At 36.6% G+C, this 24584-nt stretch overlaps 1 protein-coding gene across 9 annotated transcripts; it reads left to right on the top strand.

Annotated features, from left to right (window-relative positions):
- The first annotated feature begins 4084 nt into the window (after positions 1–4084).
- Positions 4085–14692, top strand: LOC18446377 (putative clathrin assembly protein At5g35200). Of its 9 annotated transcripts, none has more exons than XM_088855199.1 (11): positions 4085–4234; positions 4436–4486; positions 4598–4663; positions 4745–4810; positions 4927–5007; positions 5131–5208; positions 11987–12136; positions 13028–13103; positions 13191–13244; positions 13321–13427; positions 14128–14692. In XM_088855199.1, the coding sequence occupies exons 1-11, from the start codon at positions 4100–4102 to the stop codon at positions 14503–14505; spliced, it is 1242 nt and encodes a 413-aa protein (XP_088711325.1). In that variant the 5' UTR covers positions 4085–4099; the 3' UTR covers positions 14506–14692. The 9 variants fall into 9 exon arrangements, 7 of the variants coding, with proteins under 7 accessions (XP_088711325.1, XP_088711324.1, XP_088711330.1 ...); XM_088855198.1 differs by having other exon boundaries at positions 4733–4810; XM_088855201.1 differs by having other exon boundaries at positions 4144–4234; positions 5153–5208.
- The last annotated feature ends 9892 nt before the right edge of the window (positions 14693–24584 follow it).

The raw sequence follows: 24584 nt of genomic DNA, 5'->3' as shown, positions 1-24584 counted from the left end.
AAGCAGATGTGGCACTCGACGTTCGCAGGCGGATTTTTGGACACGCCCGACGGGCTAGGCGGATGTACCTAGACGGGCGCCCGGCGGGCTAGGCAAATGTACCTGGACAGGTGCCCGACGAGCTAGGCAAATGTACCTGGACGGGCGCCCGGCGGGCTAGGTGGATGTATTTGAACGGGCGCCCAGGCGGTACTTGGGTGGGCCAGGCGAATGTGCCTAAACAGGCGCCTAGGCGGTACCTGGGTGGGCCAGGCGGATGCACTTGGACGAGTGCCCAGGCGATACCTGGGTGGGCCAGGCAGATGTACCTGGACAGACGCCCAGGCGGTACCTAGGTGGGTCAGGCGGATGTACCTGGATGGGTGCCTAGACGGTACTTGGTTGGGCCAGGTGGATGTACCTGGATGGGCGCCCAGGCGGTACCTGGGTGGGCCAGGCGGATGTACCTGAACAGGCGCCCAGACGGTACCTGGGTGGGCCAGGTGGATGTACCTAGACGGGTGCCCAGGCAGTACCTGGGTGGGCTAGGTAGATGTACCTGGACGGGCACCTAGGTAGGCGGATGTACCTAGACGGGCGCTTAGGTAGGCGGATGTACCTGGACGGGAGCCCAGGCGGTACCTGGGTGGGCCAAGCGGATGTACCTCGACGGGCACCCAGGTGGTATCTGGTGGGCCAGGCAGATGTACGGGCGCTCAGGCGGTACCTGGACAGGGGCCCAGGCGGTACCTAGGTGGGCCAGGCAGATGTACCTGGAAGGGCACCCAGGCAGTACCTGGTTGGCCAGGTACCGCTTGGGCGCCTGAGCGGGGTTGATGTACCTAGATAGTCGGCGGTACCTGGGTGGGCCAGGGCGGATATTTTTTGTTTTTTTTTCAAATTACAGAGCCTTTTAAATCACGGGGCGCCCACCCAGCCAAGATGTACCTGGGCGGATATTTTTTGTTTTTTTTTAGGACTGATCTTTAACTTAACCTATTTCAAAGGAAAGTTGTTTTGTTACTTTGGATTTTGGATTTTGGATTTTGGATTCTAATGGTAATGGTGACCTCCTGTTAATTCAGGAAACATATTCTTAGAATCCCTGACTTCTAGCAGCACTATGCTAAGCTTTTACAACAAGGACAAAGCCTCCGTGATCTCAGGTTGAAAAGCTTTCCAAGTTCGGAGAATTTGTACTTTGGATCCTTCACATATGAAAGACTTCGGTATGGTGGCTTTGAGCCTGTATTTGCAGTTGAGTATGAATATGGATGTGGAGCAGAAAATATGTGTTACCCAACTCAGTTTACCGTTGGCCATCAAGTCATAAATCCAGTATTACTGCTGGAAGTTCAAAATATCGGATCAACTTCAAGTACCATGCTTTATCCAAAAACAAGTTCAAAATATAGAATCAACTTCAGGTACCATGCTTTATCGAAAAACAAGTTCAAAATATAGAATCAACTTCAGGTACCATGCTTGATCCAAAAACAAGTTCAAAATATAGAATCAACTTCAGGTAACGGTATCTACATTCTTGAGCTTGAGTCAGGAGACTCAATTAGGCCGTCTTGTCAGAGACTAAATCAAATCTTAAAAAACTTACTTCAAAAGTTACTGCTACTGCTAATATTTAAAAAAACGCTCTGGCGCAATCAAATCTTAAAAAAATTACTTCAAAAGGTACTGTTACTGTTAATATTTCAAAAAACGCTCCAGTGCCGCGCCTAGGGAATCCACAGGTTTAACCTAAGGAATCCACAGGTTTAAAAAAGGTTAGGAACGCTAGGCCAGCACCTAACCTCGGGCACTCCCTAATTTAAAAAAAACAAAAAATATCCGTAATTTAAAGAAAAGACACAATAATAGTGTTCATGATAACAAGATCACAATCACCCCTTAAGATCCAATGTGAAATCAGGGAGTTCAAGGTGTGCATTCACAAGGTTAGAGTCTCATAAAACTTTTGTTTGATTTTGTAAAATATGGCTAGCCATCCGATCTATCATCGGGTAGCCAGGGGAGAGAGAACGGATTGTGACCCCAAAGGTAGGTGGATACCTTGGCCCCCAAAATGGACACCTGGGATACGATATCCCACGGCTCGGTGGATACCTAGGATACCGCCCCCGAAGGTGGATATCTAGACCCACCTTCGGGGCCCTGGGATACGGTGTCCTAGATATCCACCGAGCCATGGGATACCGTATCCCAGGTGTCCATTTTGGGGGCCAAGGTATCCACCTACCTTTGAGGCCCCATGGGCTATGGGGCCATGGGATACCGTATCCCAGGTATCCATGGATACGATATCCATTTTGGGGGATTGACGACGGGGATACGGTATCCAGCGTTCGAGGGATATGGTATCTAGGTATCCACCTTTGGGAGGCATATGCTAGGTATCCATTTTGGGGATACAGTATCTGGTATCCACCTTTGGGAGGCCCTGAGATGCCCTGGGATATCGTATCCCAGGTATCCATTTTGGGGGCCAGGCGTCGGGGATACAATATCTAGCGTCTGGGGGGAGGCATATGATAGGTATCCATTTTGGGGATACCGTATCTAAGTATCCACCTTTGGGAGGCCCTGGGATATGGTATTCTAGGTATCCACCTACCTCCACCTGGGGATACGGTATCCTAGGTATCCACCTACCTCCACTTTGGGATACGGTGTCCTAGGTATCCCACCTACCTTTGGGACCTTTGGGGGATACAGTGTCCTATGTATCCCACCTACCTTTGAGACCTTTGGGGATACGGTATCTCACTTGGGGATACGGTATCTAGGTATCCACTTTTGGTAGGCCCTAGGATACGGTATCCTAGGTATCCACCTACCTCCCTGAGATACGGTATCCTAAGTATCCAGATACGGTATCTAGGTATCCACTTTTGGTAGGCCCTGGGATACGGTATCCTAGGTATCTACCTACCTCCCTGAGATACGGTATCCTAGGTATCCAGATACGGTATCCCAGGTATCCATTTTGGGCGTCCTAGGGATACCGTATCTAGGTATCCCAAATCCATCTTTGAGAGGCCCTGGGGCCACGGTATCCAAGGTGGGGCCTTGGGATTCGGGGGCCCTAAGGATTCGGGGGCCTTGGGATACAGTATCATAGCTATCCACCTTTGAGATCCATCTTTGGGGCTCTGAGATACGGTATCTAGGTATCCCAAATCCACCTTTGGAAGGCTCAGGGGATTCGGGGGCCTTGGGATACAGTATCCTAGCTATCCACCTTTGGGATCCATCTTTGGGGCCTTGGATACGATTAAGCATATGGATCAGAAGGATAAAGGAGACATTTTAAATGAAGATAAGATCTGTAAAGATCCTCATACAGCTGAGTTATTCAAACAGTCTCAACAAACTCAATCTTGTCTTTGCCTGGACTCCCTCTATTTAATGGAAAGCATTTCTCAAGCGAGAGAAAGATGTTGAGTCGCTTGACTTCTTTTCTATAAACTGTTATATTGTGGTCCTATTTCTTTTGAATAGATTCTTTAAAATCATAATCGCATTACTCTGTGTCCATATTCTTATAATCCTTACTCAAAGGAAAAAAAAAAGAGAGAGAGAAAAAAATAGAACGATATGTATTCGAAAGTTCAAATTTTAGTAATCAACAAATGTGCCTGGCACATTCAATGAAAGTACAGTACGTGTGCTGGTATGAAAGGCACATACCTTGATTGTTTTGGTTTATCAGATCTATGCTGCTTCTCAAATTGAGAATATCTAAGTGAATGATGTAAGTTGGTATATCCTCAAATATTTTCATGGAATTTGTGGAGTTTAAATCCAACACAAAGAATGATAAAGCTTGGTGAGAATTATGAGAATGCAAAATGTAATTGTTTTCCTTGGTCTATATATTAAAAAAAAATTATTTGATTAAAACTCTTAACACAAGTGGTTCAATGAAGATACCTGAACTGTTGATTTATGGGATTTATGGTAGTCATCAAAATGCCCTAGAGGGCTTATGCACAACGGTGAAATATATAATGAATTATTTTGATAATTATTTGTTTCCATGATAGAAGTGTTTGTATGCTATTTGGTTTTCTATAATATTGAAGATGCCTTGATCATTTGCTGCATGAAAATCATTGTGATATTTGCACCAACAAACTGGTTTTTCACTTTTCAGAGGATGGGGGAACTCGACACGGCTGACTTGCTTGAGCAATTACCATCTTTGCAGCAACTACTTTCTAGTCTTCTTGCTTGCCAGGTAATCTGTGATGGTGCTTCATGTTGGATAATCATGACTTCTACATCCCTTATATGCATTCTATGGATTCTATTGATCTAAACTCGTATTTTTCTGTCACTTAAAGTAAGAGGCCCAGAAGCCCTTGATATAGTTTCTTTGTCTTAGGTATGTGGCTTTATGTAGTTTCTACCAGGATATTGATGGCATCTGTTTGCACAGCCACAAGGAGCAGCTGGAAGTAATTGTATTATCCAATTGGCTCTTTCATTGGTAAGTATTAATTGCCTGATTTGATGTATACTATTTGGAGTTGCATTGATAGGATCAATTATAGATTACCGTGATTTCTTTTGCATGCTTGATATTGTTCTATTTTCCCAGGTTGCAGGGGAAAGTATTAGGATTTTCAATGCAATTAATGATGCCACTTTCAATTTAGTCGACAAGGTAGTAACAAAGTGCTGATGTGCTCATTAAGCCTTCCTTAAATCATTGTGAATACCAACTTGTTATTAGTTATCATATCAGTTCTTTGGAATGAAACAACATCATACTTTGAGGGCTCTTGAAATATACAGGAAGGCCAGACAGCAGGTTCTTCCTTTATTCCTTTTATAAGTTGGATTTACTCATACAAATTATTGTGTTGGATGAGGTTGCAAATTATTTTTTGGGACTTGTGTTTTTACTATTTCTTTTCATTGCTTTAGGCGTCAAATTTGTCTGAATTTTATGAAGTATGTAAGGGGCTTGATCCTCGGGGTGCTGAAAGCTTTGTCAAAATTGAACAGGTTAGAGCTTTTATTTCTTTGTATCTTGATGTGTTTTTATCATGCTGTGTAATATGAAGGTTCAATTCAATTGGTCTTCTCACCTATGGCTTGTAGTTATTTACTTTCTGACACATGGTGCAGTCACCTTCATTTTTTCTCACAGCCATGGAAGAGTTTGTGAAGGGTGCTCCACGAGCTTCAACTGATCGTCGAGAGATGGTATATGGATTCTCTAGAGACTAGCTCCTATCTGTACTTTTCTCTGGGAGACTTTTACAAATTAGCTTCATAAATAAATCTAATTTTTTGTTTCTCCTTAAAAAAAAAAGGAAAAAAATTGTCAATCATTGTCTTCCCTTCTTACATGACTCAAAATATCCTTTCCTATTTATGTTGTTATAAAAGTCCCTGTCCATGCACTTTTCACAATTACATTGTATTTAAGATGAATTCAGAAGGTATTATTTAGATTTATAGTGAATAACAATTTAGTGCTAGCCAAAACCTGATGCAGGAAAAAGAGAGGAATAGCTCAAAATCAGGTAGAAAACAACGGAACTTAACAGTAATTCAAAAACAATGGATTGAAGCTAACAAAGCCTAGCTTCAATGGCTTATATGGGGGTCCAAAGACACCCAAATGGGAACTAAGTTCCTGATTTTTTGAGATTTACATTAAAAACATTGATTTCCATCAGAGTAAGGTCTCCCCTGTTAATAGATTTGGCTTGGCTTCTAAGTCAGTGCTCTCGTAACTTTCTTAAGAATATTAAATGGACTCTACCCCTTCTCAAGTCATGCAAAATATACTTGCCCATGCCATGCACGATATCACTTCCCAAGCTATATTTCAAATTCAAATTCAGATATTTCCCTCCTCATTTTTCCCATGCCCAAAAATTTAAAAGAACTCCCTGACTTTTCTGTAAATCCCAGAAAAGACCATTACAGAGGAAATTTCCCAAAATAACCCTGCAAGAAAAAAGAAAAAGAAAATGCAGTTCAAAAAAAAGCAAATATTAATCAAAACTTTCTTTTATTTTCTTTATCAATCTCCCGGGGTTAAAGATAACTTGCCCTTGAGTTCGAAGTGGCAATGAACTCCCCAAGGGCTTTTAGATCAATCGTCATCATTTCTTCTTTACAAATCCACAAGATCTTTGCATCAGGCTGGGCCCTCCACTGTGCTAAAATACTAACCATAATTCCCTCCACGGGTAGAGATGATGCGGCTGTCCAAGATCCTTTCTACCTTGTCCCCTCTTGCTTAGGCAGATGTGTTTCCCAACTGGCACTACCTTCCACATCAACCTCCCCATGATTCTCATAGAGGAGAAATTTCATACCCATCAGGAAGCTCTATCTTGTTGGCATTTTGCCCCATCTTTTGAAGCACTTGACAAGGGCCAATTTTCTAATATTTAAGCTTATGATAACTCCCTCTTAGGAAGCTCTCATGCCTAAGGTACCCCATTACCAAAGTCTCCTATTTCAAAGGTTTGTTCATGTCTGTGCAAGTAGGCATCAGCTTTGTACATGTTAAAACACTTTGAAGTCTTTCCAAACTTGTCGATGGAGGTCTTGAATTTTCTTAGCCAAAGCTTCCACATCATTGCTAGCTTGAAGCTAACTAGGCTTGGGTACCCAGTCATTCTGTTCAGAATTCGTCCCAGAACGGGGGTTATGGAGAAGAATAGGAAGAAAGCTATTGAGGAAAGAAGTCCAATACTCACATATGGTGCTTCCAAGGGTTCTTTTTTCACTAATTTGAAGTTTTTTTCAGCAGCTAAAGTCCACTTAAACACCCCTTTCTTCATGCAATCAGTTATGGGTGCTATTGTGCTGCAGAAGTTTCTGATAAACCTCCTGTAAAATGTTGCTAAACCGTGAAAACTTCTCACCTTAGTCACTGTTTTGGGTGGCAGCCAGTCACAATGGCTTGTACTTTAGTAGGATCCATCTTGACCATTCACTTAACAGTAGAAAACCCAAAGTACTAAACAATCAATAAAAAATGAACATTTTTTGAGGTTTACAAATAACTGTTCTTTTCGAAAGACCTTCAACACCTGCTGTCAATGCAACAAATGTTCATCAGGGCTTGCACTATAAATGAGGATGTTATCGAAGTACACCATTACAAACCTGCCAAAGAACAGGCAAAGCACTTGGTTCATTACTCTCAGGAAAGTGCTTGGAGCATTAAAGAGCTCCAAGGGCATGACCAGCGACTCATATAAGTCTCTCGTGTCTGAAACGCAATCTTCCACTTGTCTATACGAATCTGGTGATAACCACTTTTCAAGTCAATTTTAAAAGATACCCTTGATCCTGATAGCATATCAAGAATGTTATCAAGTCGAGGGATAGGAAAACAGTATTTAATTGTGATTTTATTAATTGCTCTACTATTCAAGCACATTCTCCACGAGCCATCTTTCTTTAGAGTTAACAAGGCAGATACTGCACATGGGCACATGCTCTTTCTACAAAAATTCCGTTACTTGCCTATGTAACTCCTTGTGCTTCTTGGGACTCATTCGATAATGTGGCAAGTTAGGGAGAGTGGAATCTAGAGCAAAATCAATGCAATATTGAATGGCTCTCGTCGTTGGCAACTCCTTAGGTAGTTCATCAGTAATCCCATCCTTTAACTTTTCAACTAGTGGGTTAACTTTTGTAGGGATTTCATTTAGGCAAGACCCTTCTTTGGCTACCGAAGCATACACTACCCTTTATTCTTTACCGCCTTCAATAAACTGGTTCAAAGTAAGGACAACATCTCCTTTCCCACTCTTCGGGTTCAGGTTTGTTTTCCTCCTTTAACGGTTTCAAAGCAATTTTCACCCTGTCCTTCCAAAAAGAGTATGTACTGTGTTGCCCATGGTTTATGGCAGCTCAATCATATTGCCAAGGACGACCTAAAACGATATGGCATGCGTGCATTGGAAGGACATCACACCAAGCTGAATCATTAAAAGTTTTACCAATGGAAAAATTAATTAAGCAACGAGAAGTTGTCGGAGTCTCATTTCATTTCCGAAACCATGAAATTTTGCAGGGCAGTGGGTGTTTCTCAAATGTCAACTTCAACTTGTCAACAACTTCTTGAGACACCAAACTGCCGCAGTTGCCACTATCAATGATAATGTTGCACACCTTCCCAAGGACTGTACAGTGAGTCCATAAGATGTTGGTTCGAAGCCACGATTCATCTAGCACCTTTGGGGTAGTTAGTGGTTGTCTAATGACAAGGAAATCCCCCTCATCAGCCTCAAATTCAGCAGCATCTTACTCAATTTCCCCTACCAGCTCCTCATCGAATACTAGCCCCATGACAATCTTCTTCATTCACTTCATTCCCATCTTGGAGATGTGTTCTAGCTTGCCGTTTCTAGCACTCATACAACCGGTGGCCATGCTCGCCACATTTGTAATATTTTACACCCTATTCTCTGGTTTGGAGAGGCCTATTAGCAGCTGGAGCTTTTCCCATAGATGCCTCATTTGGGTGTCGTTCACACCCAAATCTCGTGGCTTTTGATTTGCCACATGTCCCCTTTGAATTGTGGTTGATTTCCTGCCCCAGTTTGACTATTTCTCAACTAGGTTTAAGCTTTTAAGGCCATTTGATGAGCCTCATCAAGACTGAAAATCCGTTGTAGAATTAGTTTGTTTTGAATTTGGGGTTTCAGTCCACTCACATACCTTGCAATGAGCTGTTCATTGCTTTCATTGACTTCATTCTGGTTCACAAGGAGGAAGAATCCATCCGTATACTCCTGGATACCCTCCTTTTCCCACAAATGTTGGTACAATTCTTGCCCATAACTAGAGGGTATGAATTTCTCCTTGAGACGCCACTTCATTTTCCTCGAAGTTGCTATCTTTTCTTTCCCCTTTCACACTCGACTGGCTTGCACCTTTTGCCACCATATTTGGGCATGCCCCTTGAGTCGGTTAGCCACAAGTTGGACCTTCCTTTCTTCTGAAAAAACATTCCACTCAAAGAAGGCCTCCACACTGTTTAACCAGTGGAAGAACTCATCGGACTGAAAAAATTCCCAAAAATTCAGGGACATCCACTCATGCCTTCATTTGAACCAGCTAGGCCATGAACCAACCTATCCTCTAATGTTGGTTTCCCTTTGGTTGTGGAAAGGATTTATACATTCTTTACTCGATTCCTTACTTCGTAAGTGACTGACTCTCGATCAAAGTTGGCAAAACGGCCCACCAATTGCTCCATTTCATTGAACCTTTTCAATAGGTCATCATATTCTGCCCTTGGTACAGCACCTCTTCCTCCTCCTCGACCTCCACTTTCTCCATTTTGTCCTCTATTGGCCATAATTCAAGGTCCAAAAGAGAGGATTCCTGTTTTGATACCACTTGATGCAGGAAATAGAGAGAAATGAGAGAAATAGCTCGAAAGTAGGTAGAAAACTGTGATTCAAAGACAATGGGTTGAAGCTAAGAAGGTTGAAGCTAAGAAAGTGTAGTTTCAATGGCTTGTATGAGGGTCCAAATACACCCAAATGGGAAGTAAGTTTTTTATTTTCTGAGATTTACAGCAATGACATTGATTTCCAGCACGGTAAGGTCTCCCCTTTTAATAGATCTGGCTTGCCTTCTATGTTAAAGCTCTTTTAACTTTCCTAGGAACATTAAATGGACTCTACCACTTGTCAAGCCTTGCAAAATACACTTTCCCAAGCCATGCACAATACCACTTCCCAAGCATGATTTTAAATTCAAATTCAAAAATTTCCCTCCTAATTTTTCCCAATCCCAAAATTTAAAAGAACCCCCCTGACTTTTCTGTAAATTATGGAAAAGTCCATCGTAGATGAAAATTCCCAAAATATACCTAAAAAACAAAAAAGAAAAAGAAAATGCAGTCCAAAAGAAATCAAAACTTAACCAAAACTTTCTTTTATTTTCTTCATCAAGACCTTAGTAACAGACTTCCGTAGATGAAAAGAAAAAGTAAATGCAGTCCAAATGAAATCAAAACTTAACCAAACCTTTTTTTTATTTTCTTCATCAAGACCTTAGTAACAGACTTCTATAGATGATCAAGTTGCGCTAAAATGTGCTCTGTTTATGCATCATTTAGCCATGAGCACAGAAGTCCCTTATGAGATCTTACTGCATAAAGTTCCATCTTCCCCTTTAAATTTGTCTACCTGCCACCTATGAATTTGTGATGACACATTTTTGTCATAAATTTAGTCTTCTTTTAGACTGTCTTTACCACATGGAGATATAGATATGCACCATGCCATCTTTTTAAGTAGGAAACCACAAAGTAAGACCATAGGCGTTCCAAGATTTTTTTTTTGTCAGTCTTAGTGCACCAAGAAGCACAATGATTTTTCTTTTTTTTTTTTCAACAAGAAAAGAAATTTTAATGTCTATTTATTTTGTGATGTTCTAAGGGCTGCAAATGCCAATGCCAATGTGATGATGCATTCTTTTTCGCGTGGTCTGAGTGAGATGCCAATATTGCATTCCTTTTTGCATAGTAGATTTGGATTTCCTATGTAATTTTAAGTTTTTAATAGATATTTTTTACCAATAAAAAATTTAATTCTATTTGTTGAAGATTAATGAACTACTTGAATTGGATTTGCTCTATAGGTGGTACATCGGTTTTCATTGGCACAATGCAGACACGCATTTAAATCTTGCTGATGGCACATTCCATCTGGTGATGGTGAGAGTGTGAATTCTAGCTGTAGGTCCCTCGGCCTTCTTCAGCCATAGAGGATTGTGGTCATCTAATTAAAGGCTGATGAAGATGCTACGTTGAAGTCTGAAAGATCCTAAACTTGTTTAGCCAAAAAAAAAAAGTTAGAACATATCAACAGGCTGCTTATGCATTTACCATATGCTCATGCAATGGTTTTATAGTGATATAATGAAAAAAACCTTCAAAGACTATGCTAGGGTCATTTGTTTGACCCCAATTTTTAAACATATGCTCTATTCGTTTTGATGAATAATTACAAAAAAAATAAACGAAAAATGCACCCAAAAGAGTGTTTTTTTAAAGCACTTAAAATAGATTGTTTATTTGCTGAGATTCTTAGATCTAGGCCTTAGAAGGAACTTTTTGATTTTCCAAATTTTGTAGATGGCTTTGTTGTCATTAGATGAACAATATTCAAGAAAGAAAAAATTGATTTTGAATTTCTAAAGGCCTAGATTTTAGAATTCACCAAATGGAAGGTTTAGATTCATTGTTGGAAGGGGACTCATTTTGATCATATGTACGGTGCAAATTGAATTTTATTTTATTTTTGGGCTTCATTGTTGGGATGAAGATAGTGCCTATGAAAAATTTGGGGTCATAGAAATGCGACAAACATGGTGTTCTAAAAGTATGGTTTCATTATATTACAATGATATGGTGACATGAAATCACCCCCTAATATATGTATGTATGTATGTATGTATGTATGTATGGTGAATTACATTTTATCTCCAGATTTGGTTAAAATGAATTTCACCAATGATGAATGAGGAAAAAAACATCCATCTATAAAATGACTAATAATTACGCTCATAGATTACGTAGGATACATCTCAACAAGTTGTTTGTGTCAATCTCGCATTTCCTTTGAGACATTTAATGTCTTCTTTTTCATTAATATCTTATTTTAATTATTTTTCAAAACTAAAGGTTTTTTTTTTCTTTTTTGTGTGTGTGTGTGTGTGTGTGTGATTTCCATGGGTTTTTAGCATTATTTTATGCTTATATAGGTTTATGAGTAGTCTCTCGAATATTTTATGTTCTTTACATCCACTAGATGTGCTTTGATCTCATTTCTTTTCAAATAACATTTCATGCTTCCTGTTACTAGATACAATTTCGAGAACCTCAGTGTTATATACCATTCAGTTCAGTTGACATTCATTTCTTTCAAATTGCTGCATGTTCTATTTATTGAACCTGTGAATAAGAATTTTTGTGTTTCTATTTTGTTACCAGGTTCTTTATAGTAATCCTGCTCCCAAGGCATTGTTAGCATTGGAGTATAAGACAACACCCGAAGTGCAACGACCTCCTCCACTTTATTCATCGCTCTCTAAACCTGTTAAATTAGAGATGGCTACATATGCACCAACTGTTGATTTATTGGTATGTGGACTTTCTACATTTATGTCATGTAAATTGTTTGATATCCAGAGCAATGTGAAAGGAGGCTCATAAACTACATCCACCCTTCTCTCAATCATAGAATACACACAACTCAGCAAACAGAGAAGTATGGTTGTAATTACGCCCAAAGAGAATAAGAATACACAAGCTCTCTATTTGGGATGTCCAAGTCTCCTTCTATTCAAATCGAAATTAAAAAAAAAAAAAAAACAAATATTTTCTCTCTCAAACTGATGCACCCCTCTCACCACACCCAATTTTTAGGCCTCCACATGTCCTCCTCTCTACACCTCTCTCTCACTCTCAAGTACTTCCTCTTTCTTGCAAATCCCATCAAAATAGGATATCCATTCAAAATAGGACATTCTCTTCCAAGAAAATGTCACGCACTACTCTCCTACTTCCCTATGTTTGGGACCCTAAATGAATCCCCCCTATCTCTCTCTAACTCTCCTACCTCTCCCTTGGACCCACCATTGTAGGATGCTTTTCTTAAACCCATGTATTTCCCATCCTACTCCTATCTAATTCACCTACTTTCTAGTCCTCACTTGACTCCAACATAGGACATAGATCCAACTGGCCTACCATAAAACAATTATGCAGGGCCTCCAACAAATATTCAACAAGTAGGAAATCAATCCACTCCTAATGAAAAATGGATATTAACTACCTAGCCTATAACATAGAATAAGAAACTGTCCCAATTTTCCACACTAATTCTAATATGTAACCCATAAAAATAAATAAATAAGCCCCCAGAAATTAAATAGAAAATAAAAATATTGAATCAGCCCATCTTTTGATTTGCAGTGCAGAGCTTATTAGGATTTCTGTGTTCATAAGGGCATTTGTTTTCATGGTTAATAGGGACCAAAGAATACAACACCAATAGCTTATACAGCTCATGTGGAAAATCCCCTTGCACTTACCTTTATTCCATCAGGTATATAATGCAAGCGTATTTTTCTCTATTGATGGCCTAAAAGCAAGAAGAAGCTTCTCATATGTCATTTTGCTTATTTCATTACAGGTACTCAAAATGTTACTGCTTCTTGTGGACATGATGTAGCAAACGGTATCACAGGTGAAACTTTCATTTGTGACAAATTCAAACGCCAAGAAGTACTATTACTGTAAGAACTTACCAGGTTTTGGTGCAGGAACTTCAAAACTTCCTGCTTCTGGTGAGCTTGATGCTGCAAATGGTATCACTGGTTGGGAGCTAGCACTTGTGACTGAACCAATCTCTATTGCAGGAAGTAATCTGGTATATTTCAGTCACCCTTGAGAAATTTTTATTGCTCCAATATAATGGAATTCAATGTGGTTTTTGTAAGCCTTTTAGTTATGTTTAGATCATAATTATATCTAGTTGGAGCCTTTTGAGCAAATCTGAGCCCCTTTTAGTCTCATTTGCTTTGTTTCTTCATGCAGTTCTACATTTGTAAAGTTTTAAAATTCATTTATGAAAGTTTCATTGTCAATATTTCATTATGAATATTTCATATAACCTGGATATTTTTGGTCTTTTTTCCATTTAGCATGAATGATCTTTAGAATCTCTCTGTCGAAATCGGGTACCAGATTTTAGTCCACATTTAAAGATATGTTTTCAAACTTTACCTCTAAATTATCCAAAAAGAAAATTCGATTTTGTTTCCCCTCCCTATACTGAACTTAATGAAGGCTTTACATAAGTTGAGAGGAAAACAATTATTTTAGTCCATTTATAGATACATGGTTTGATAATTGAAACAGGTAACCTTACCTGAAGATGGAAAATCTGCATTATGTTGTCATGGACATACACAAGAAATTAGGTTCCTTGGTCTTTACCTAGAGTTATGGGTCCAATGTCATTGTCTATATATACATTTTAACCAAAGATCTCTCAATGTAGCAAATTTAGTTCAGTGATATTTGACCTAGGAGATTTATTATCTAAGATCCTTTTCACTTTGTAACAGGATGGGGGTCAGACCAAGTTTGCATGGGATGGCTCTTATGAGAATGTTTTGGAAACATGTGGAATGCAAAATATGAATGCTTCAGAAAGACAAGGAACACAAAAAGGGAGCTATAATAGTAGAAAAGTGGTCCCTAATCCCTTCGATGCGCAGCAAGATATATATGATGCTCCAAACATGATTTCCATGGCCCCTTTTAAGATGGAATTTAAAGCTCATCAACAGCATGATTTCATGATCCAGCAACAGATGATGGCTAATCAACAACACCAACCTTTAAATCCATTTAGTTATCCCTCTGAAGATATGCAGATTCAACCTTACGGACTGTGCTTGCCTTTTCAAAGTCCCCCCCTCCCTTATAAAGTACGTATCTAGATGAAAGCAGCTACCTTCTCAACATTGAAAAACGGCTAGACAGACTGAATCATATTGCGTTTCATGGGAATTATGTATAAAGGAAATTGCGTCAAAAAGTGATCTAACAAAGACTTATTGATATGTATGGGATTGCATATTATGAGACCGTTCACTTTTAGTACAAGGTCACAATTATCTTTAGGCATCGGATGTGAAATTCAACAACTTGGGTGTGGTACACAGTTTGAGAAATTTTATTGTGTTTGTACCCAAATCAATCACACACCTCTTACTGTCCGATTTTACATCTAATGATCAATGATGATTGTGGTATCTTTATGCTAAAAATAAAAAAAAAAATCTCCATAGACCCCATTTTGGTGTACCGGTTCTCAATAGACTCATAAAATTTGAAATTGGCTAGCTGCATAGAGGTTCTAGAAAATATATCTTTTTAACTCCTTGGACCTAATTTACCCTTTTTTATCACACTTTTTTGCCCCGAACAGTTAAAAAATGCAGCTCTATTTCTTTCTAAAAATACAACGTTTTCTTTCTCTCTCTATCCCTCTGTTTCCCCCCTAAACCTCTCTCTTTCTCTCACTTCTCTTCCCTAAATCTCTCTTTCTCTCCCAACCCTTCTCCCTCTCACTATCACCTCTCTCCCCCAAACCATCTTTCTCTGTATCACCTCACTCCCCAGCCTTTTTCCCTCATAGTCTTTCATCTCTCTCCCTCGAAACCCTCTCTCTATTGCCTCTCACCCCAAACCCTCCCACACAGTCTCTCATCCCTCTTCCCCAAACCCTCTTTCCCTCGTTATCACCTCTCTCCCCCGTATCTCTCCCCCTAACTCTCTTCCTCTCTCTATCACCTCTCTCCCCCAACCCCTCTCACTACACTCTTATCTCTCCCCCAAACACACACTCTCTCTCCTCTCCCCAAAACCCTCTCCCTCTCACACTCTCATCTCTCTCCTTGATACCCTCTCTCTCATCCATGATACTCTCTCTCATCCAAGAGTCAGAGGGCACCATTTCCTCATAGATTCCAGCCCTTTCTTTGAGCAATAAAGAAGAACCCCTCAAGGTAAGTTGTTTTTGTTGAAATTAATGGCATTCACATTTATCTCAAAATTTTTTGAACTCTATTTGTTTCTCTGTTTCTTGTTCTTCGAAAACTTCGAAAACTTCGAAAATTTTGTTTAAAATTTTGGAAGGTGAGGAATTCACACTTATGTCAATGTTTTAGGGTTGCTAGTTTTGGCGTAGTTGTAGTGACATCCGAGTTAAGATTTTGGCTTAAATTTGAGCAATTCATGGGGATCTAGCTGTAATGTCTTACCATTTTTGTGCCTGCAAGTGACTGTTACATGTATTTTTTGTTTAAATCTGTAAATTCGAGTTATTTGTTGCAAAAGATGTTAGCAGTGTAATTCTCATCATCATTTTCTTCTACCACACTAAAAATTGTAAATTCGAGTTTGTTTCTACTACTATACTGGTCTTGACTTTGAATCCCATATTGAAGCAGTGAATTTCTTAGATATGTTAGTAAATGTCTTCTCTAGCTCTAATATTCGATTAAAAAAAAAGGGTGATTAGACCAAACCATAGTTAGCAAGTCGGGGATTATCAATAAATCGGCTCATCATGAAATAAGAAACTAATCGTTTTTATTTTAAAAAGCCCGATAAAAAAATCAGGTAAAAAATATGGATCGGTAAAAATACTTCATGTAAAGAGATCGGGAATATATCGGACTAGACTAAAAAAATCAGAGTAAAAAAATTCGATATATTTAAAATATTAGAAATTTTATAACTCTAAATATATATATCACTCAATATAGAAAAAATTAATAGTAGTGATATATATATATATATATATATATATATATATATATATATATATATATATATATATATATATATATATATATATATATATATATATATATATCACTCAGTATAAAAATGACTGCCCTATAAATATAAATTTCAAATATTCAATGTAATATATCTCTAAATCATAAGATGATTATCTATTCTATTTGTCAAGATAAGTATTAGGTAGGTGAATTCAATTTTCATTTGTCTAGAAAGAAATTGTCTACCCCATACTTGCTAACTATGGTCTACCCATAACCACCCGAAAAAATACGCACATATCCATAACACCAAAGAAAGTTTTGGGAGAATAGAAATAAAAATAGAAATAGAAATAGAAATTTCATAAAACAGAAAAAAGATATTGAACTTTCCAAAAACAAAAATCAGAGTATATTAATAGTAAAGATTTTTTGAAACGATTTTTTCAAAATTTGAAAAAATCACGTTTGAAACTTCTTCCTGAAAAGATGGCGTATTTTTACCGACCTATTAAAAAAGTCGCACGTTAAATAGTTTTTAAAAAAACACGGCTTTTTTCAAAAAAGTCACAATTAAATTGGTGACTTCCTAACTATGGACCAAACCCATTGGTTACCAATATATAAAATAACGGTATGATTAGACAAAATTTATATGTTATCTGCATTTTAAATACAAAACAAATGGAATAACGGTATGATTAGACAAAATTTATATGTTATCTGCATTTTAAATACAAAACAAAAGTTGATTAGATCAAATTCATAGGCGAGCATACCTTGTGGTACCATTGACCACTCAAACACCACTCTATCATTCACAACCATCAAAAGCATATATTTCTAACTCATTGAAACCTTTGTGTAAACAACATCGTTCTAAATCATGATCAAGATAACATGCTTATCTTCTTACTTGAGAAGATATACTTAAATGACAAATGCCTATAACTTTATGGAGAATCGCTCTGCTACATGTTCCTTTATCTCATCCAATGTGATTTGTTGAAGACCTACAAAAGCACATAAATCGCCCCAACATATTCTATGCAACCATCAAAGCTATTGCAAAGTTTACCTTCTTGACCATCAGAGCTATTGCAAAGTTTACCTTCATATATACACAAGAATATTCGCCCATCCATGTTCATAACCTCTAAGAGACCTTAATATTCAGCCACTACATGATAAAATAGAAATGGGTATTCGACATTCACATAGAATCATTATGGAACCTGCAAACTTGCAAGCATAAAAACTTAAAAAGAATAATAGAAGTATTGACAAACACAAGGTTGCCTCAATCTCTTCATTCCTAGCAGAATGTGCTTATTGTTGCTCATCGCTTGAAGGGCTACAAGTGGAGCTCTATGCTAATGCATTCACAAATAACTCGAATTTACATATTTAACTTGAAAACATAAGTAACAATGGCTTGCAGATACAAAATTGGTGTGACAGTACAACTAGGACCCCGTGAATTGCTCAAATTTAAACCAAAAGCTTAACTCAGACATCACTGAAACTATGCCAAGAACGACGACTTTAACACACTGACATCAGTGTGAATTCCTCACATTTCAAAACTTTCAAAGAACATGATAACTTTCAAAGAACACGATAGAGATGGAAACAAATAGGGGTAAAAAAAATATTGAGATATCTGTAAATTCCATTAATTTCAATAAAAAAAACCTACCTTGTGGGCTTCTATTTAGAAAGAAATAGAGTTATCTTTTTAGACTTTGTTTGGGCAAAAACAAAGTGTGATAAAAAAGCAACTAAGTCCAAGGGATTAGAAGATGTATTTTCTACGACCTCTATGCTGCTCAGAAGTTTAAAAATTTACGCGATTATTGGGAAATGGTACACCAAAATAGGATATACGGAAATATTTTCCTAAAAATAAATACTCTTATTGTATATTTTCTGATATATATTCTATTAATTTGTTGTGAAGATAGCAAAATATGTGAGAACATTATTAGAGAATTCAGTCACTTACTGATTTTAAGTCTTTTGTGCTTGCCAAGAAAATTCCTTGTTCTTGGCAAATATTTCTCATGAAATTATGATTATGTGCCAATTGTTGAACCCGATTGATTTCTCCTACTTATTGTACTGTTTTTGTCATGAATAGTTTGAGCTGGCACCGAGGTTCTATAGATCTTGGATTCACCGGTTTTGAGTTTATTCCCAGAAAAAATAAAATGAAATAAATTTTTTTTTCTTTGATGATAAAGGGGGATGGGTTGATATGAAGCACAAATTTTTTCTTTTGGTGGGTGACCTGTTTTTGATTGGGTGCAAACTTGAAAATCTCAACTCTCTTTTGATACATACACTACCAGGGGCACATGCATTACACATAATTTAAAATGAATAATTCAATATTAATTTAATATTTTGAAAATAAAAATACATATTATTGAATTTTTCTCACAAAATTGTTTGCGGCTACCTTTCAATACGTACAGATTATTAGTCTTTTCTTGATAAATTATACGTGCCGTTTTAAACTCTTTTTGATAAATATAAACTACAAAGCGAGCAAATCTATGATAGAAAAAAAAGTTTGAAAAAAAAGGACATCATACTTTAATAATGCACATTTTGCAAAGGGAAAATTGTTGCATGCAGCAGGGACTGCATTTGGACATTTGCAGTCTCCAAGGTTTGAAGCGTCCATCTTAAAGATGGATGCAATAAGTGGTCCATCTAAAAATAATTGAAACTGACGGTCCAAATATTTTTTTAATAGAATTATTATTTTTAGATTTCAAAATTCATTTATTTACTTCATATTCATGATCTCCATGGTAGAGATTACATGTCCTTAAAAATTAGGTCCAAAATTCCATGTCAAAAATAGATTTTTAAGGGGTGACTCATTTCCACGTGGACACGTAAAATCGTGTCCTTTGCAAAAAGGCAGTATTTTGAAATTCTTTGATCCAAATTGGGAATCGCCATATTGAGCCGGGATTGGCAAATCTTTTTGTATGTAAAGTATAATGTGTTTGTAAATAGTTGTTGAGAAATTACAATAATTTATCTTAACCGCTAATGCTCTTCAAATTTCCAATAGTCTTCCAAAATTGATTCTATTTTAAAAAATCGTCATATTTTTGCTCATTGATTGAGCTAGCCATATTAGGTCGACACACTTATTCAGCCCAATGACATTTCTCTTCAACAGGCAATTGACGATCATTTCCGAAATGCCTTCATCTCAGATTAACATATCTAATTTTTTTCACATTAAGATTAACCTATTTTATTATATAATAACATATATAGGAGAAATAAAATTCAAGAGAGAGAAAGACATGCATATCATAACTAAGATTATGTTTCCATAACTTCATTAGAGAGAGAGATTTCCATATCAATGCTTATCTCCACATTGTTTCTATGCCTTAATTTGAGAGTGAGAGAGATCATTATTCTTTCCGTATCTTAATTTGAGATTTTCATATCCATCTTTATCTCATCATTGTTTCCGTATCTTAATTAGGAAGGTACAATAGAGATTTTAGTATCCTCCATACCTCATCATTGTTTCTTCCTATTTTTTTAAAAACCTCCTAAAGTTGATAACAATTAGATATTGTATTTTATTTTTCTTATCCCACTTTTTCTTAAAAGTTGTGCATGTAAGTCATTTATTTTTTTTTCCCCCTATTTTTTGGTTCAAACCTCCTAAAATGGGTACCTATCCTCAACTCAACTCCAATTGTACCCAACTAATCACGAGAGAGATATATAGAAAAAGTACTGTCAATCTAAAATTTGATTATGAAAATCTATCTTATTTGATTATAGTAATCCATATAGGAGCAAGAAAACTATATACATATAGGAGCAACAAAACTAACCTATCTTATAATAGTAAATATATTTATAGGAGAAATAAAAATTAATCTATCTTGCTATATATATATATATATATATATATATATATATATATGAATATGAGAAATAAAATTCAAAAGGAAAAAAAGATATGCATGTTAAGGAAGGTTTAGATGAGTTGCTATTTGAGATATGCAATCCTCCTAATATGGAATAAAAAGAGGTATTTTTTTTTTCCTTAGGAACCAATCCTCACATTTGAAAGTGACATTATTTTCTTCATGCACAAAATGAGTGCGTATATTTTTTTTTCATTATTCTCTCTTTTTTTTTTGTTTTCTTTGTCTTTTTTCCTGGGTTGGTCACCATTCCAAGGAAATTACTTTGGCATAATTTAGGGTTGTAAAAATACTCCTAGATGGATTTTAATAATGGGATAAATGAACAATGCGTTCCTGCAGGAGCATATAATCAAAGAGATTTTGGGAATCCAATTCATCTTCCAAGACGTGCCTGATGTCCTTATCAGTGGAAATTGTGTAGAAGATGGCATGCACGTTTTCGCATCTACACAGATTGCGTTTTTAGTGAGAGAAAACAGAAAAAAAGACGTGTGTTTAGAGAGAGAGAAAACGTAGAGATGGTAGATGGGAGGATTAATTAAGGGGTGGGGTTTCTATAAGGTTGTAACCTTAAAGAGTCCAATTAAAGCATATTTTTAAATTTAATCATAACATGTAATTTAGTTGAAAATGTTTTTTAAGATTCTCTTAAAATCTATTTTCATATCTAATTAGAAGATTTTAAACTCTAAAAAAGTTAAAATAAAGGAGATTTATGAAAATATTGAAAATGGATGGCCTAGATAATGTGTTGCAAGATACACTATCACTGATACTCAAATTTTTTTTTTTTTTTTTTATATTCATATATGTCGATGTCATGATGATCAAATAGAGGGTTTTTCAACATTAAAATAAAGTTTCCGATGGATTTTTAAAGTGAGTACGTAATTTTACATTTTAAGGTTGCAACCTTACATAAACTTTTCCCTTAATTAAATGTCTCACCACGAATACATTTGGAAGCCAACCACCATGGCAAATACTTTTCTGGTTCTCTTCTAAACATCTCCCTCTCCCTCTTATATAAGGAACCCCCATCCCCGTCCTTTGTTCACCACTAATTTCTTCGCATCTCTCTCTACTCCTTGTCTCTCCTTCCTCTCTCTCTCTAGCCCTTGTCTCTCCTCTCTTTAGCCATGGCTTCCCACAAGGTTTCTCTCTGATTAGCAATGCTGTTGTTCTGTCGTTGCTCGGTGCCAATGCTTGCCTAGCAGCTTGCGACCTATTAGACATGCAACCCTCTGAAGACCTTTTCTACTTATCTCTTACCGAGCAACTGAATCCCTAAGGCATTTTAGAGCCGTTGGGGGCATTCTTGTAAAGCCTTGAGAGCGCTACCTGCCAGTTTCTCATTGGCCAGGTTCTACCTGTGGATTGGCCCATTTATGCTTTTATATTCTCATAGCCCTCTTGTAGGGGAGTTTAATTGCACTTTGTATGGTTTCTATGCCTTGAGTTTGTGTTCATTTGGGTAGCCTTGGGCACATGTATCTGTGTCAGTAACTGCTCCTGTCTGATTTCTATGTTTTTCATTACGCTTTGTATTTCATGGTTGATTGTGGTTGTTCCTAACCTTATCATATCCTCATGTTGGTATGTGTATGTATTTGTCATATTTATATTGGAAATATGTTCGATTGATTTTTTTTGCACAACCAAGATAGAGTAATACAAACCCAGATCTCTCTTTCTCTCTCTCTCTCTCTCTCTCTGGGTCTATGGGCCAAGGTTCTAATCAAGTTATTCTTTTGTTAAGAAAAAAATAAAACAATAAAACAAAATAATTATAATAATAAAAGGAAAAAGTTTATAAAAGGTCACAACTTTAAAATATAAAATTAAGGTGTACTTCAAACATCCATCAGAAAATATTGCTTTGATATTGGAAAGCCTTGTAATTGATCATCTCGACATCGAGATGCATAAATATATGAAAAAATAAATATTTTAAGTCTCAATAATAGTGCATCTGGCAACACATTATCTAGACGGTCCATTTTCAAGATTTGCATGCATTTATAGCTCTACTTCATTCAATTTGTTTTTTTTGAAGTTTAAAAATTCATAATTAAGGATGTAAATAGATTATATGGCCATCCTAATAACGTTTTACACCATAATTACATCTTATAATAAAATTTACAGGTGCACCTTACATGGATTGTTTAAAATTGCAACCTTGTACATATAAAAAAAAAAGGGCAATATCATATTAAGATGCCACCACATTGTTTGTAAGAGAAAATACAATGCCTTTGCCACCTCAATCTAAAAGTGACCTCCATCACAAAAACATCTTTTATAAATCTTGATAGTACAAGATGAGTGAGAAATGGCCCTTAGACATTAATAAAGATAGCCGACCAAGTAATGACCTTTTCCACTCATGAACAGGTGGTGGAGAGAACGAGCTTATTCGTCAGTAATTGGCAATCCAAATTGAGCCTAAAATATACTATTAAATTGCATAATAATATGGCTAAAGATGCATTCCATGAATCAATATGCACCCATTATGAGATTCCTAAAAGAACCCGGGGCCCATTGGAGTCTTGTTATTGGCCTGTGATTGATTAGGCCCCTTTGGCTGCACCAGGAACTTTATCGTCAATGGAGTTACTCAGATCAGTGTAGACGGCTCAACAACTTCAATAAGGCGGGGAATTATTACAAAATATGTGAAGAACATTTCCATTGCGTGATAGTATAGCCTTTAATATAACAGAATGATGGAATGCAACTCCAAATAGTAGAAATAAAGCTTGGATGATGACCATAATGCGAAAAACAGTTTTTTTTCAAAGTTTTGCGTTCATGTCAATAAGCATAATCATAAAAGGGAGTTAATATGTGAATAATAGAGAGGACCAAGCTACATTGATTTCACTCTTAAAAGGCAAAGGTAAAAACAATGCAATCCTCTTTTTGAAAAAATCTATCCAAATTGGGGCTTAGAGATAGGGTTAAAAGACATTATCATTAAAGTGGGTGTTTTTCAAACAAGGGAAATTTATAAAAATACACCTCACATTTGAACTATGTAATATTTTAATCTTCTTCTACTATTTCAAGTAAAAAATTATGTGTATTTTGATGGTCATTTGATATTATTTCAAAACAAACGAGTAAATATTAAATAGTTAATCTCATAAATATATTTTGACAAATTTCCCTTGGAATAAGTACGGTAGAGCAACATGATTTAATACTTGAAGCATTCCTTTTTCCATTCCAAGTAGGAAATGAACGGAAATGAGAACTTCTAGATTAGGCTGAGAATTTTTCAAATCGGGTCAGGATCCACCCAGATCTGGATCTAGATCTAGATTAAAAAATTATATAAGGGATCCGTATATTCTAAAATTTTTAAAAATAATACACATTATGTATATAAATTTATATATATATATATATGGAAAACACTATGCAACACTTGTAGGTAAAAATGAACAAAGATTTCGCATACCCCCATCACCGTCCAAAGTTCATTGCGCGATCACGATTGTCCGGTAGTTTACTTTTTATTTCTTTTCTACAAATTGAAATGACCTGAAATTTGGAGTGTCTATTCATAAAAAATAGAAGAATCTTCGAAAAATATATAAAAAAAATTTACATGAAAAAATTGACCAAAATACCCCCAAAACGTTTTGAAGGTACTTTGGTCAATTTTATTTTTACAGATAATTTTTTTTATATTTTTATTTGATGAGCCTCAGTAAGATATACACACCCTCCAAATTTCAAATCATTCTGATTTATAGAAAACAAATTGAAAATAAAACACTATCAGGCAATCATGACCGCGCGATGAAACTTGGACGGTGATGAGAGTAGGCAAAATCACTATTTATTTTCGCCTATAGGTATTAGGAAAACTTTTCCTATATAGATATATATATATATATATCTTATTTTAAAAATCAGGTTGGATTCGGATGGGATCCACATGTACTTGGATCCATATCAGGTAAATTCTCAACCTTAAATTTTAGATGGATCATCCCAAAAGGACCTAAACCATTAAAAAAGAATAACTGTACCCAATAAATTTTATAGAACCTTGTCCTCCCACATAACACACCGTTCACTTCCAATGGAAGACACCGTACACCAACTCCCTTGGACAAAAGTTAGAGAGCATGTTTTGGATAAAATTTTAATATCCATTTTATAATCATGAGTATTTTTAAGAAAGAAAATTGAATTTTGAGTTTCTAATCACTTATATGTGGGGTCATCAAAAAA

Source organism: Amborella trichopoda, chromosome 13 (genome assembly GCF_054954075.1).
Source record: "Amborella trichopoda isolate Santa Cruz 75 chromosome 13, AtrichopodaSantaCruz75HAP2 v2.0, whole genome shotgun sequence".
In the NCBI taxonomy this organism is placed as follows: Eukaryota; Viridiplantae; Streptophyta; class Magnoliopsida; order Amborellales; family Amborellaceae; genus Amborella; species Amborella trichopoda.
This window is presented reverse-complemented; position numbering and strand designations above follow the sequence as displayed.

Excerpts from the sequence above, each read along its gene's own strand:
- LOC18446377 (XM_088855198.1), top strand. The coding sequence starts at position 4,100 with ATGAAAATCATTGTGATATTTGCACCAACAAACTGGTTTTTCACTTTT. Across the intron at positions 4,664-4,732 it reads CTTTCAATTTAGTCGACAAG|TTATCATATCAGTTCTTTGG; the intron begins GTAGTAACAAAG and ends ACTTGTTATTAG. Across the intron at positions 4,811-4,926 it reads ACAGGAAGGCCAGACAGCAG|GCGTCAAATTTGTCTGAATT; the intron begins GTTCTTCCTTTA and ends TCATTGCTTTAG.